The 11814-nt window shown below is 46.4% G+C and overlaps 1 protein-coding gene across 1 annotated transcript in view; it reads left to right on the top strand.

Annotated features, from left to right (window-relative positions):
* PCDH15 (protocadherin related 15) overlaps positions 1-11425 on the top strand; it is a 326536-nt gene extending 315111 nt beyond the window's left edge. Inside the window, exons 29-31 of the mRNA XM_009637544.2 lie at positions 787-1005; positions 4873-4983; positions 10027-11425. Of these exons, the coding sequence (XP_009635839.1) occupies positions 787-1005; positions 4873-4983; positions 10027-11425 (1729 nt within the window). The remainder of the gene's footprint in view (positions 1-786; positions 1006-4872; positions 4984-10026) is intronic.
* Positions 11426-11814: the final 389 nt, after the last annotated feature.

Genomic DNA, 11814 nt, shown 5'->3' with positions numbered 1-11814 from the left:
ATGTGGCCATGCTGGCGAGGAAGCTGTCAGACAGCCCGAAGCCAGGGAAGGCTCAGCACCGTGCCAAACCGTGAGGGCACGTCCTTCAGCTGCTCTGATGTTCAGTCCCACTGGAGAGGAGCTCACCTGATCGTTGTCCCTCTGTCCCCTCTTGCCATCAGACAGTCACGCTATAAGAAAAAGTCTTACTCAAATACTTCAATACGTAGCGCCAGCACTGCGATCCAGCAGAGGTGGAGGCTCCCCCGACACAGCAGATGTGAGAATCAGGTTCAGAGTGGATGCAGCCTGGGGAAGGGGTGGGGATTAATAAAAGCATAGTTTTTCCAAATCCCGTTTCTTTTTCATATTGAAAGGAAGAAGCTAAGGGAAGAACCTAAGAAGCTGAGGGAAGTCCTCTAAAAACTCCCCGCCTTTGGAGCTGCTGCTGGGGTCGATCTTCAGGGCAGAGTGGTCCTGAGGGCTGTGCGCAGGAGGGTCGGCTGATCCCCTGCGGCAGGCCACTGCGGGGCAAAGCACAACGCGAGCTGCTTGCCACGCTGCTTTCGGTGGCACGGAGAAATTATTGCCCCTAGAAATTAGGATAAGCTTCAGCTCACCCCTCCTTTCCAGCGTGTAAACTGCGTGCTGGTGTTCAGTGCCTTGGAGTTATCACGGACGTAGGGATTATAGGGAATAAAGAAGAGGTATGTGCCTTGTCAGACCACTGTTATTAACCCAGCCATGCAGTAATTCAGCCACCCTTAGCGGGCTTGGCTCTAACAGTTTTCTTTTGTGACGTTGAAGGTTCCTGGATGGCAAACTGCTGGATATCAACAAGGAATTTCAGCCGTACCTGGGGCAGGGGGGACGCATCCTGGAGATCCGCACCCCAGACGTGGTAGCGAACGTCAAGAAGCAGGCACAAGCCGTGGGCTACACGGAGGGCGCGCTGCTTGCTCTGGCCGTCATCATCATCCTCTGCTGCATGCCGGCTATCCTGATCGTTATGGTCAGCTACAGACAGTAAGTACTCCTAAGTGCTCCTCCTCCTTTCTGCGGTGGCCACGCTGTGGTAGGGATGCTGCCTCTCTTAGCAGAACTGCTTCGAAAATGACCCTTCATTGCAAGGAAATTCTTCTACGGGGAAATGTTTTTAATTCCCCCCTCACCGCACGAGTGGGTGGACGCTCGATGCGGGCTGTGCGTGAAAAGGGAAGCTTCAGGGGGGGCGCGTCGTGCCGTGCGTTCTAAAGCTGCGCTGCAGCAACTGGTTTAGAGCACGCGCCAAAACGCAAGATCAAAAGCCAGGGGGAGGGAAAAAGAGGAAAAAGGTGCTGTTTCAATAAACAAACCAAAAATTAAATTGTGTAGCTCAGGCAAAATAAGAGGACTCAACTTTTTTTGTTTAAGTCCTAAAATACTCACAGTTATATTTTTCCCCCTAGCTGTATGCTTCTTAATTGCAAATGTTTCATGAGGAACTGATTTTGTGCCGGTTTAGCGCTATCTAAAGCAGCGCACACCGGAGAGAGCCTTCTCCATATTTTCACTCATAGACTCAAGAGGTTTAAGGAATTGGCCTAACAGACTAATTAAAGGCTCAAGGTCCTAACAAGTTCCTCTCAGCTCAGCCTTTTCAGGTCCACTCATATTTAAAATCAATGTGTTTGGACTTAAAGGCTGCATATTTATTCTTTGCTTTCTTCTCATTAAAGATTTCTAATTCCATGTGCGTGCTGAGCACTCAGAGAATTACCAGTCATTACAAAATCAAAATATAAACAGTTCCGTGCATCTTCCCCAGTAAACGGCTATATTCAACTTCTGCATCTGCCGGCCCGTACCTCCATATCGTTCTGTCTTCATTTTAAAATTGGTGAACTAGCGGGAATGCAGTGCGCCCTCTTCATGGAAAGCCTGTGCTCCACATGACCCATGTAGGAAGGGGTTCCCTCAGCCCTGCTGGATTTTTTGGGTTGGTTTGGTTTTCTTTTTTAGTTTTTTTGGTTGTTTTGTGTCCACACAAAGCGCTGTGGCATCCACTCCCTTCACTGCGTTGAGGGCAATGAAGAGTCATTGCCCCTGCGGGCTCCTGCTGCGGCGCGGCGTGGGAGGGCCGGTAGACGCGTATTGCCGTAGCGCGGTTGCGGTACGAGAGGTTGGGGCCGTGCAGTTGTCCTTGCTGCGCCGCAGGTAGGGGTTAGCAAAGCACCGTGCCAGTCCTCATTCAGAAAGCGTATCCTGCGTGAAGAAACAGCGGCCTGCCCGAGAGCGCCCTCCGTAGTGGCAGCAGAAGAACGGCCGAGGATACCTCGGTGGTTCCTGCCCGTTCTCTGGATGCAGTGTACATCCGAGTTTCTCCGGCCAAAGGAGCGAGTATTTTAAAGCAGTTTCAAAGAGCTTGACAAGCTTCTGTTCCATTGGGATGGCCATGCATCTCAAAGCCGCTTTCCTTCCCCAAAACTGTGTATACAGCTTGCTTCCAGCAAAACGCTGCCGAACCAGTCCAGCCTGCGCTTAGTTCGTTGTTGTAATCAGAATTGCCTGGTTCTTTAAGAAGGCTGATAGCACTATTTTTCCTTGACATCTGTTAGGTTATCGAAAGCTTATCAATCTTTTTTAAGAGCTTTAAGGAATCTGCCTAACTTCATTTCATCAAAAAAATCACATTTTTGTTGTCTGGAAGTAGGACTTGGGGTTGGATTTATAGCAGACCAATGTGAATCAACTCGACTTCCATAAAAAGTAGATCACTGAAGAGTGCCAAAGAAAATAAAAGGAATTTTAGTGTTAATATCAACACCAAAAGCCATCCCAAGCCCTATGGTTTATGTTTGCATTACAGCCTTTTTTTCCTCCTTTTCAGAAGCAATTTCAGTGTTTTCCCCGATAACGTTCTGGCAAAGCGGGGGCTCCAGGCTGCCACCGAGCGTGGCGACCGTAGCGGGATAAATGTCCTGTCGTCCTCACGGCGCGTATAATGGAAATGTTAAGATTTTCCCACCGTTAAAACTTTCTACCTGCAGCAGGTCCATTTTCCAGTGCTTTCCAGATCAGCGATCAGCTTACTGGATGTTGTACAAATAACAGTTACTGAAAGAAAACTCATTTCATTTCTAGAACGATGACTGACAAAGCGCATGCCTACGCTTACGGCTCGTAAACAAGCCGGAAACGATCGTTGTTCTTGTCTATTAAGTAGGGTCTTTGAAACGCACCCTCCAGCGCAGCCCCGTGCCGTAACTGTAAATAACGTATTATTTGCTAATCACAGAAGACCGGTATCTCCCAAATCAAACCCAAACTAATGCTCCTTCACCGTTGAAGATGTTCCCTGTGGCATTCTTGGCACACGTTAAGATGAGAAAACAGGTACAAAAATGACAGGAAAATGTGAATACACTTCGGGAGGCTTCCTTGGAAGCCTCCTGAGGTGTATTCACGTTTTCATGTCCTACTCTTTTCATGTCCTGCTCTTCCCTGCGTATGCGGGAGTTGTTTCTGTGAGCCCAGAGCGGGTTTCCCAGCTGGAATTCATGTTTATGCTGACTGTGGAATTGGTTCAGGGGTGTCACAAGTAGCAGTGGAACACTGCTCAGCTCTGGAAATTACCTATTCTTTAAACATGTCATTAATGCTGGAATTTTATGGGTGGAATAATTAAGTAGCATCTAGTTTATTACTCCTGTTGGTTCGCTGTTTGGGGCAATTGTTGCAAACAGAATTCATTTAACCTTCCTTTTTATCTCTATCTTTTTTTTTGCATAACAAAACAGATTCAAAGAGTAAGTACTCATTTTCAGCTTTGTTTCTAATGGATTGCATAGCAATACTGACGGCCTACCCGTCTGTATTTTTAAGAAGAAGGGGTGCTTGACTTTTAGTAAGAGTCCCTTCCGATACTCCAACCTGCTCCTGAACACCTTCTATGGGGAAAAAGTTACTTAGGTGGCTACTCGGTGTATTTTGTTAGTGCTCACGTTAAAGATATCGTGGTTCAGGACATTGCCTGTTTCTTGCAGAGAAAAAAATTAAATATTTCTACGTGTGCGTGGTGTTGCTCAGGCAAGTGAGCGCGTGTCAGGCTAGAGCACAGAGGCTTGAATCCCAGAATCCCAGCATGGCCGGGGCTGGCAGGGCCCTCGGGAGCTCACCCAGTACCACCCCCCTGCCTAAGCAGGCTCACCCAGAGCAGGGGGCACAGGACAGCAGCCAGGCGGGGGTTGAAGATCTCCAGAGAAGGAGATATTTGCTGCACCCAAAGCAAGGTCAGGTCAGCCGTGTCGCCTCCATGGCGCTCCCCCAGGGACCCACATGAAGGGGACCCACAGCTTTGTTTTCTAGACAGAAAATAGGAATTTCTTTCCTAGTTAAAATAATGTTTTCAGGAAAACCGTTCATTGAGACACAAACTTCCCAGCCAACTCTAATGAGAAAAGAGTCGTAAGCAATAGGTTAAACCTTTTTAAGCTTTTAAAAGACTTTTTTTGTGTTTAAAATTAGTTTCTTGGCAGTCAAGTGAAGCCCTTGCCCAAAGAGCATACTCTCTCCCCTGTTAGCCTTGGGCAGCGGGAGCAGATAAACCTCCCGGGAGAGCCGGGTCAAAGCTCGCACGTACCTTATTTCCTAGGAGGTACCTGCCCTGGCAGTGACCTGCTGCTGGGCCGAGGCTTCCATCAGGGGAGCTCTGGATTCCCCCAAGAGAGAACAAGTAGCGGAGGGCGGAAAAAGCCAGGAAAAGATTATTGTGTTACTTCTTTGAAGACAGTAAAATGCAGGGATGTTTTGAAAACTGCAGGAAAAACCATAGAAAACTTTGCATCTCCGCTTATGTCCGTGCACGGAGTGTTTCTAATGAGTCTTTCTCTTTCCCCGCGTGGCTTACCGAAGGCGGCAGGCTGAGTGTGCAAAGACTGCGAGGATCCAGATGGCTTTACCAGCCGGCAAACCAGCAAGCGCCGCTGCCAACAACCTCTACGAAGAGCTTGGCGACAGCACCATGTGAGTATTCCTTGTGATACATCAGTACCATTGCTAGTGACCAAAGCCATGATCCACTTCCCAGGGGTATCGCTTCACACAGTCCACATCAAAAAGTCCTTTCTTCATGAAGGGGTCTTGCCCCAGCTGCTTGGGCTTCTCAACCATCCAGAAAATCAATAGGACGACTCTGTAAGGAGAGAACAGCGGGGGGGGTTCTTGCAGTGCACGGGGGGATCTTTAACAGGTTTTAAGTTGGCAAAAAGCAGGGTATGACCAGATGGGGTTTTTCTAGAGCAAGAGCCTACAGCCAGCCATCGCTGCCGGGGTGGGCCGGGACTGGGCTCCTTTGGTGCCTTTGCCAACCCAGGCCAGCGCGCCCCATTCTTCAGGGCTGTTGACTAAACGCATCCGATGCGATTGCCGCCCCCTAAATTTGAAACTATTTGAATATTGAAATTAAAGATAAAGGAACTATCAAAATAGAGAAACCACTGGCAGTTCAATGAATGCATCTTTTACCTCTTATATGCTTGTAAAATAATAACAGTGCAAAGGTGCCCATGTCTTCATGCTTCTGCGAATCCGAAGTTTATGGACTCCCAACAACAATTAATGTTCAGTATGGGAATGCTACAGTGGAGAATAGGCAATTAATACTTGTGTCATACTGGGGGGTTGTTGATAAGCTCGCCACACTTACTCATCTACGTTTATATTTTAAAACCCCGTAACGCTGAAGAGCATGGCGTTAATAACATGTTTGGAGGCAGGCGGAGAGCGAGCTGCTGGTGGTGGTGGTGAGGACTGCCCAACCTCTGCTCTGTTTTCAATCACGATTTTTTGCTCAGAAAGCTGAAACGCTGCAGGCGCTGTGCCTGGGTTGGAAGACGTGAAAGCAGCAGGGCAAAGCGTGTCGCTGCTGCCGTAACGCGTGGCCATCCAGAGCCTGAGCTTTGCTGGGTAAATAGAGCTCTTGAAGCGAGCGTCGCTTCTCCTAACGGCTGACCTTCCTCCCGGGCCGCCTGCCTGTGGGCAGGGCGGGAGGAAAAACCCCTGTTCAGCAGTGGCTGACAGGCACAATTTTGAACACGAGCACTTCTGCTTGCGAAGGACACGAGGGTCGCGCTTGCACCTACAGCGAGGCGCCCTGAAGGAGGAAGCGCCCGTTCCTGTTGCATTTCCCGAAATTCCTACTGAAATTAATGACTGACTGCTCCTGCCGATGCCGGCAGTGATACAAAGCTGATTATCTGTGGGGGTTGGACATCCCAGTGGATGAACCTGTGCTGTGCACTGGTGAATACCGTATGCTAAAGCCAGGACAAGACTCACCATGCCGGGTTTTTACCTGCACAAATTTATATTTTTTTATATTTTAGCCCTGCAACATACAGGGGCAAATTTACCATTTTGCAATATTGGTTTTCAGGCTTAGATTTCTGTTCATTTTGTCGAAAAATAGTTTTCATTGCCCCAAAAAATACGCCGTATTTGGAGTATTTTCTCTTAAGTATCTTTGCATACAGCTACGATACACACGTATCCAGCGTGCTAAGGAACTGATTAAACATAAGCTAGTAAAAATCCCTACAACATACATGAAAACCCTTAGGATTTTAAAGAAAATAACATGCTTCAACAAAAACAATTACAAATTATGGGGTTTTTTTCTGTGAAACATTTGATTTCAAGGTACTGGTATAGCTTAGGAAATTATTCCTCGGGAAATACCTTTTATTAACATCTTTCACGAACTGTAGCACGATGTCTCCTGCCTTCAGTTGTCCTAAGACAGTCATCTTTCATTTGCAGTGCTGCCTTGTGTCTTGTTTTCCTAATTCAGTGTTGATAGCAAATGAAATGGAACTAAGCTCTTTGGTTTTTAATCTGCCTTGTCTCATCATTTTAATTTTTCTCTGTCTTTGGATACGTAGGCATCAGTAAGTAAGCTCATTTCATTGTCTTAATATTTGTAGCTAGTAGAAACGCTAGTTAATGTTCCTCTCAGCAACTCCCATTAAACCTTGCAATCCGAAACTCTCATTCTATGTGTCCATTGATCAAGTACAGGAAAGACATTTACTGTGAAGTTTCAATACTTCTATGCTTCTTTATCCTTTTCCTGGAAGTAGAGATGAAATATGATTGCTGAACTTGAATGGTATTATTTCTAAAGCCATATAGCCCTCCTACCTTAAAAAAAAACCCGCAAACTAAACCAATGCTGAGGGGTTGTTTTCGGTTTATGGACTGAAGATCTCTCACAATTGGACGCAAGCAAACTCTTCCTTGTCTGCTATTTACAATTCCCTGCAAGGCTGGTACTTTTATTTCAATTTACAGAAATGTGCTTCATACTGGTGAGCTGGTATTTCTCATTGATTAAAATACCCATACGTAAGCAGAAGAACCTTGCAGGATAACCTCACCGTTGAGAGGCGTCATGTGAAGTGAGGAAGGAACTGAGAAGCTTTTGAAATAATCTGTTCCAGTAGCATTAAGGTTATGTCATCTTGCATGAGCCTTCTACTGGAGGCTTTCCTTCAAGTTCAGCATCATTTATTTCTCTCACCTCTAAGTAGACTGAGGGTGCCTGACCAACCTCAAAGTATGCTGCTTTAGAAGAAAGAACTGGTTTATTATTAGCGTGCAGTCAATTATTTTTCATACAGTTGTGTTCTGCCCAAAGGCAAACCTTAGGCTTGCTGGGGTTTGGAGAACTGCAGCCCTCGGGGAGAGGTCATTCGCTGGCGTAACCCTTCGTGGCTTTGCAACCAGGAGGGTGATCCCTGGGCTCTGTGCAGCGACCGTCCTCGCCAGTCCTCGCGGGTCCCTGGGGCCTTTAGGAAGCTGTAGTTCCTCTGGGGGGGTGATCTCCCAGCCAAAGCAAGAAGCCAAAGTTAAGAAGCGAATGTGTTTCATTACTAAATACAGGCCTTCAGGGGACTCTTACATATTGAATGACTTAGAGGAGATTTAATATCTCTTAATTAACTCCTATCCAGTATCTAGTTATTTAAATTTCTCTTCCAGTTTTGCTAGGGAATATTTAACCACCGGAGGTTAAATCTTCGTTAATTTAGATTTGGTAATATTTTCTGAGATATGAAAAAACACCACCAAAAAAAGTGGGAACAATCTGACCAAGAGTTCTAAAACTTCATCTTCCAGCATTCACGTAGTCATGTCAAATGTAATCTTCCCCCTACTCTTTGTTAGTAATGCCTAACCCTTTTTTACCTAATTTCTGAAGAATACAACTCAGATTTTGTTAGAGACAAGACTTGGGGTTTTTAACTTAGAAGGTTTTGTGAAAATACTGGACAGCTCTAAGTCACTAAAAATAGGTTTATATGGTATTTTTTGGTTTTGCGTGTATTTAGAAGTCATTGGTACTCGTGCTGTACTTTAGCTGCAGTTGCCTAACTGCAGGCCACAGGAAGGTTCCTGTCCCACAGTATGGCATTCCCGATGTGGAGTGCCAGCATTAGGCAGAGGTAGTGAGGCTATCAGTGAATTGTGCAAAAGTGGAACGCACTCTTTATTCCCCATCGCATAGAACCATGGAATCATTTGGTTGGAAAAGAACTTTAAGATCATCGAGCCCAACCGTTTCTGCCATAATGTCCCCTTACAGCATCGTATTCTCAGCATAGCCTGTCTTACAGATAAATTTACTATTTCAGAGAGCTTTTTAGAGTAGGTGTCCTTTTTACGGTGGGGTTGGTGGTTGGGTTTTTTGCATCCCCATGCTAGACAGCACATCTGCTCAGTTACATTAAATGTTTTTTTATGGCAGCAATGGAAATGCCTTTTGATTCAGTCTCAGTGCTGACGAGGGTAATCATCTCTTTGAAAGGCTAAGGGGTTTGGGTTTAGCTCTGATATTGGCCGATATCTTAAACTGGTCACCGGTTGGGGGAAAGTAAGTTTATTTTCAGCCTCAGGTAAGCATTATTTAAAATAGGGCTCGAAGAGCTCGCAGTTTGGGGATACTGATTTAAAAATAGTGCTTGTCTTAAAATCTGCTCAGAAGTTTGTGGTATTAAAAATATCTGAGGAAGGTAGGTTAATGAGGCACTCCGAGGTGCTAGATGACTTCCAGAAAATGGTGAGACTTTTGGGGGTAGAAATTCAATCTAATCCAACCGCAGGGGCTTTTCACTTGGATTAGCATGGTGCAGAGGTGAAATTCATACACATACTGATACTTCTGCGTCAATATGTGTATCGTTAAGTGCAAGAAACAATGCCCAGCTTGGTAAATCAGTGTCAGGAGAACGGTCTGAGTACACCACACGTCTCAGCTGACCGGCCTCAGCTCCCCATGGCTGCCTCGCAGGGACCCTCCAGGACGACACTTCAGGCGTGCCCGGGTGCACCTTGGACTCCTCCCGGGGCCACGGTTGCGGGCTCGCCTTCGGCTCGAACCACAGTTCTGATTTTGTCTGTGACCTTAAAAGGCAGCGCAGGCACACTTAAACACTGCCTAATCGTACATGTGATTTATAGAATACAGAGCTGTGATGCACAGCTATCATAGGACAGGTTTAATGTAAAAACCCCGGTGATGAATACTCTGTGTTGGCTGCATGCAGTGTGGCGCAGTGCCACTGCCGTTTGAACGATGGACACACAGTTAATACCTACATAAGCATGCATACCATGACTCCATATTATCTTACCGAGAAGCTGTATCGCATAACTACGTAGCATTGATGTGTTGTGTCGCTGGGGAGATGATAGTGTACGGTATTGACCGATACCTTTGAAGTCTAAGGGTTTGGGTTTCTAAGAGGTCAGCTTATTTTTGAACTTGCTGAGTAGCTGAAAACTTGTTTTGATTTTTCTTCCTCCTCAAGTCCTTCTCCCCTAAAGAAGACGTAAAAGTAAATGTCTTGCCCAGTAGTCTAGTAAATGTGGTCTTTCTGTTGAGTAGTCGTAGTTTGCTAGAAGTAATGTAACGGCTCTGATTCATACCATAAGTTCTTTTTTTCTCTCTCATGAGTAACTATGTCCATGCATGTTTCCTCACATGTGATTATCTTCTTTTCTTTCAAGTCTTTTTCTTCTCTACCATTTCCAACAAAGCAGGGGAAAAAAGTCAGTCTTAGAAGAAGGAGACCGTCAGAGAGTTATAAGCAGCTTTGCTTCCCGTGCTATTGAGGCTCACAAGCAATCTAATATCAATGGATCATTGAACAATAATCTCCCCAAATCTTCAAGTAACATTACTTTTTTATCTGATGAGAACCCATTAACTACTCAAAACCCCTTATATGTGGAGGGTGCCACTCAAAGTCCTGCTGCTGCTGGGTTCCTACGGAAAAGAACCGATACTCTAGACCCTCTTTCTCCTTCAAGACTGGTCTTGAGAGATGCCTCGTTGGGAGGCAGTCACCGTGCGTGGACGGTACCAACTCACGTTACCAAGAGACACGCGCCTGGTTCTCCAAGTAGGCCGGTTATCATGGACCCCTTTCAGTGGCAACAGGAGAGGCTCAAAGCAGAGAATGAAGGGACTGAAAATCCCCATAGCAGTGTTGATATTAGCAGCCCACTATTTCAAAAAATAAGTGGCTCCAAGTTAACTGTAAAAGAGAAGGCAAGACAGTTTGAGCAGCAGGCTTTGCAGGAAATGAAGCAAGTGAAGTCTCCTGATGTGAAATCCATCCGATCGCCAACGCACAGCATCTGTTTCCAAGAAGGGGAGAACGTTCTAGAGCAGTCTCCTAAAAGTGTGGTTGCTTCTCCTTGCCTTCGCTCTTCTCCTCTGTCCTCTCCAACACCTTGTGCTGAAGTAGTTGAACCAGAGGCCTCTGTGGTCCCCTCTGTAATCATCACTCACCACGACTATCCTGAAGAACTTTCTCCTCCACCAGCTCGCAAACCAACTCCTCCGTCTTTTAGGATAAAGAAATCAGTTTGCCAAAGTCTTCTAGCTCCTCAGACCAAAGAAGTTATAGAAAGCATTCCAGACCCGCCTAAAATCCCCCCACCCCCACCTCCACTGCTGCCGCCTCCGCTCCCACCACCACCTCCATCCCCTCCTCTGTTGCCACCACATCCTCCGCCTCTGCCCACAGTTCCTCTTTCTTCTTCTTCATCTCCTCTTAGCACCCAGCACCTCTCCCCTGCCAAGCATTCAAAATCCCCTGCCAAACAGCCAGCTGTACCACCACCGGCCGCCGTGCCAGAGCCTCCTCCCCGTAGGGAGCTGAAAGGCATTCTTAAAAACATTCAGAATCTAGCGGCGATCGAAAAGTCTGTGGCCAACATGTACAGCCAAATAGACAAAAACCACGTTCTGCCCAAGCACGTTTCTAAGCCCAAACCAGTTGCAACACCGGAGCTGCCCACTCCAGAAGCCGTGGCTGAGCACAACCAGCAGAACGGCAGCTTGAGCTGTGTTGTGGAGGAGCTCGAGAAGCGCTTTCCCTCTCAGTCGACAGCACTGTAATATTTACGGTTGGGTGTTTTCCGCATGGAACGTTTTGAGTGAGATGACTCTAATGCAGCACATGGTATCTGCCTCAGACTCGAGAAATTCAGACCTTTTCCCTTTCTCTGCTGTATGTCACTTACTTACTCAGTCCTAATCCCAAAATTGGGAGACATTGACTTCCCTGTCACTTGGAAATTTGTAATGTATAATAATAATTCTACAAGTTGTTTTTTCAGACCTACATCTTACTGTTCCATGATGCTGGCTCTTAGTCTGCTTACCAAAAATTCTTGGGGCAAACCGCCCATTTTTACCCAAGGATCAGTCCTAGACGGCAGAGGGCTTGGTACTGCTTCATGTTAAGCAGCCTTCGCTGTAGGTAATATCAGTACGCAGAGCGATTT

The sequence above is a fragment of the Egretta garzetta genome, unplaced genomic scaffold (assembly GCF_000687185.1).
Source record: "Egretta garzetta isolate BGI_Z169 unplaced genomic scaffold, ASM68718v1 scaffold234, whole genome shotgun sequence".
Taxonomy (NCBI): domain Eukaryota; kingdom Metazoa; phylum Chordata; class Aves; order Pelecaniformes; family Ardeidae; genus Egretta; species Egretta garzetta.
This window is presented reverse-complemented; position numbering and strand designations above follow the sequence as displayed.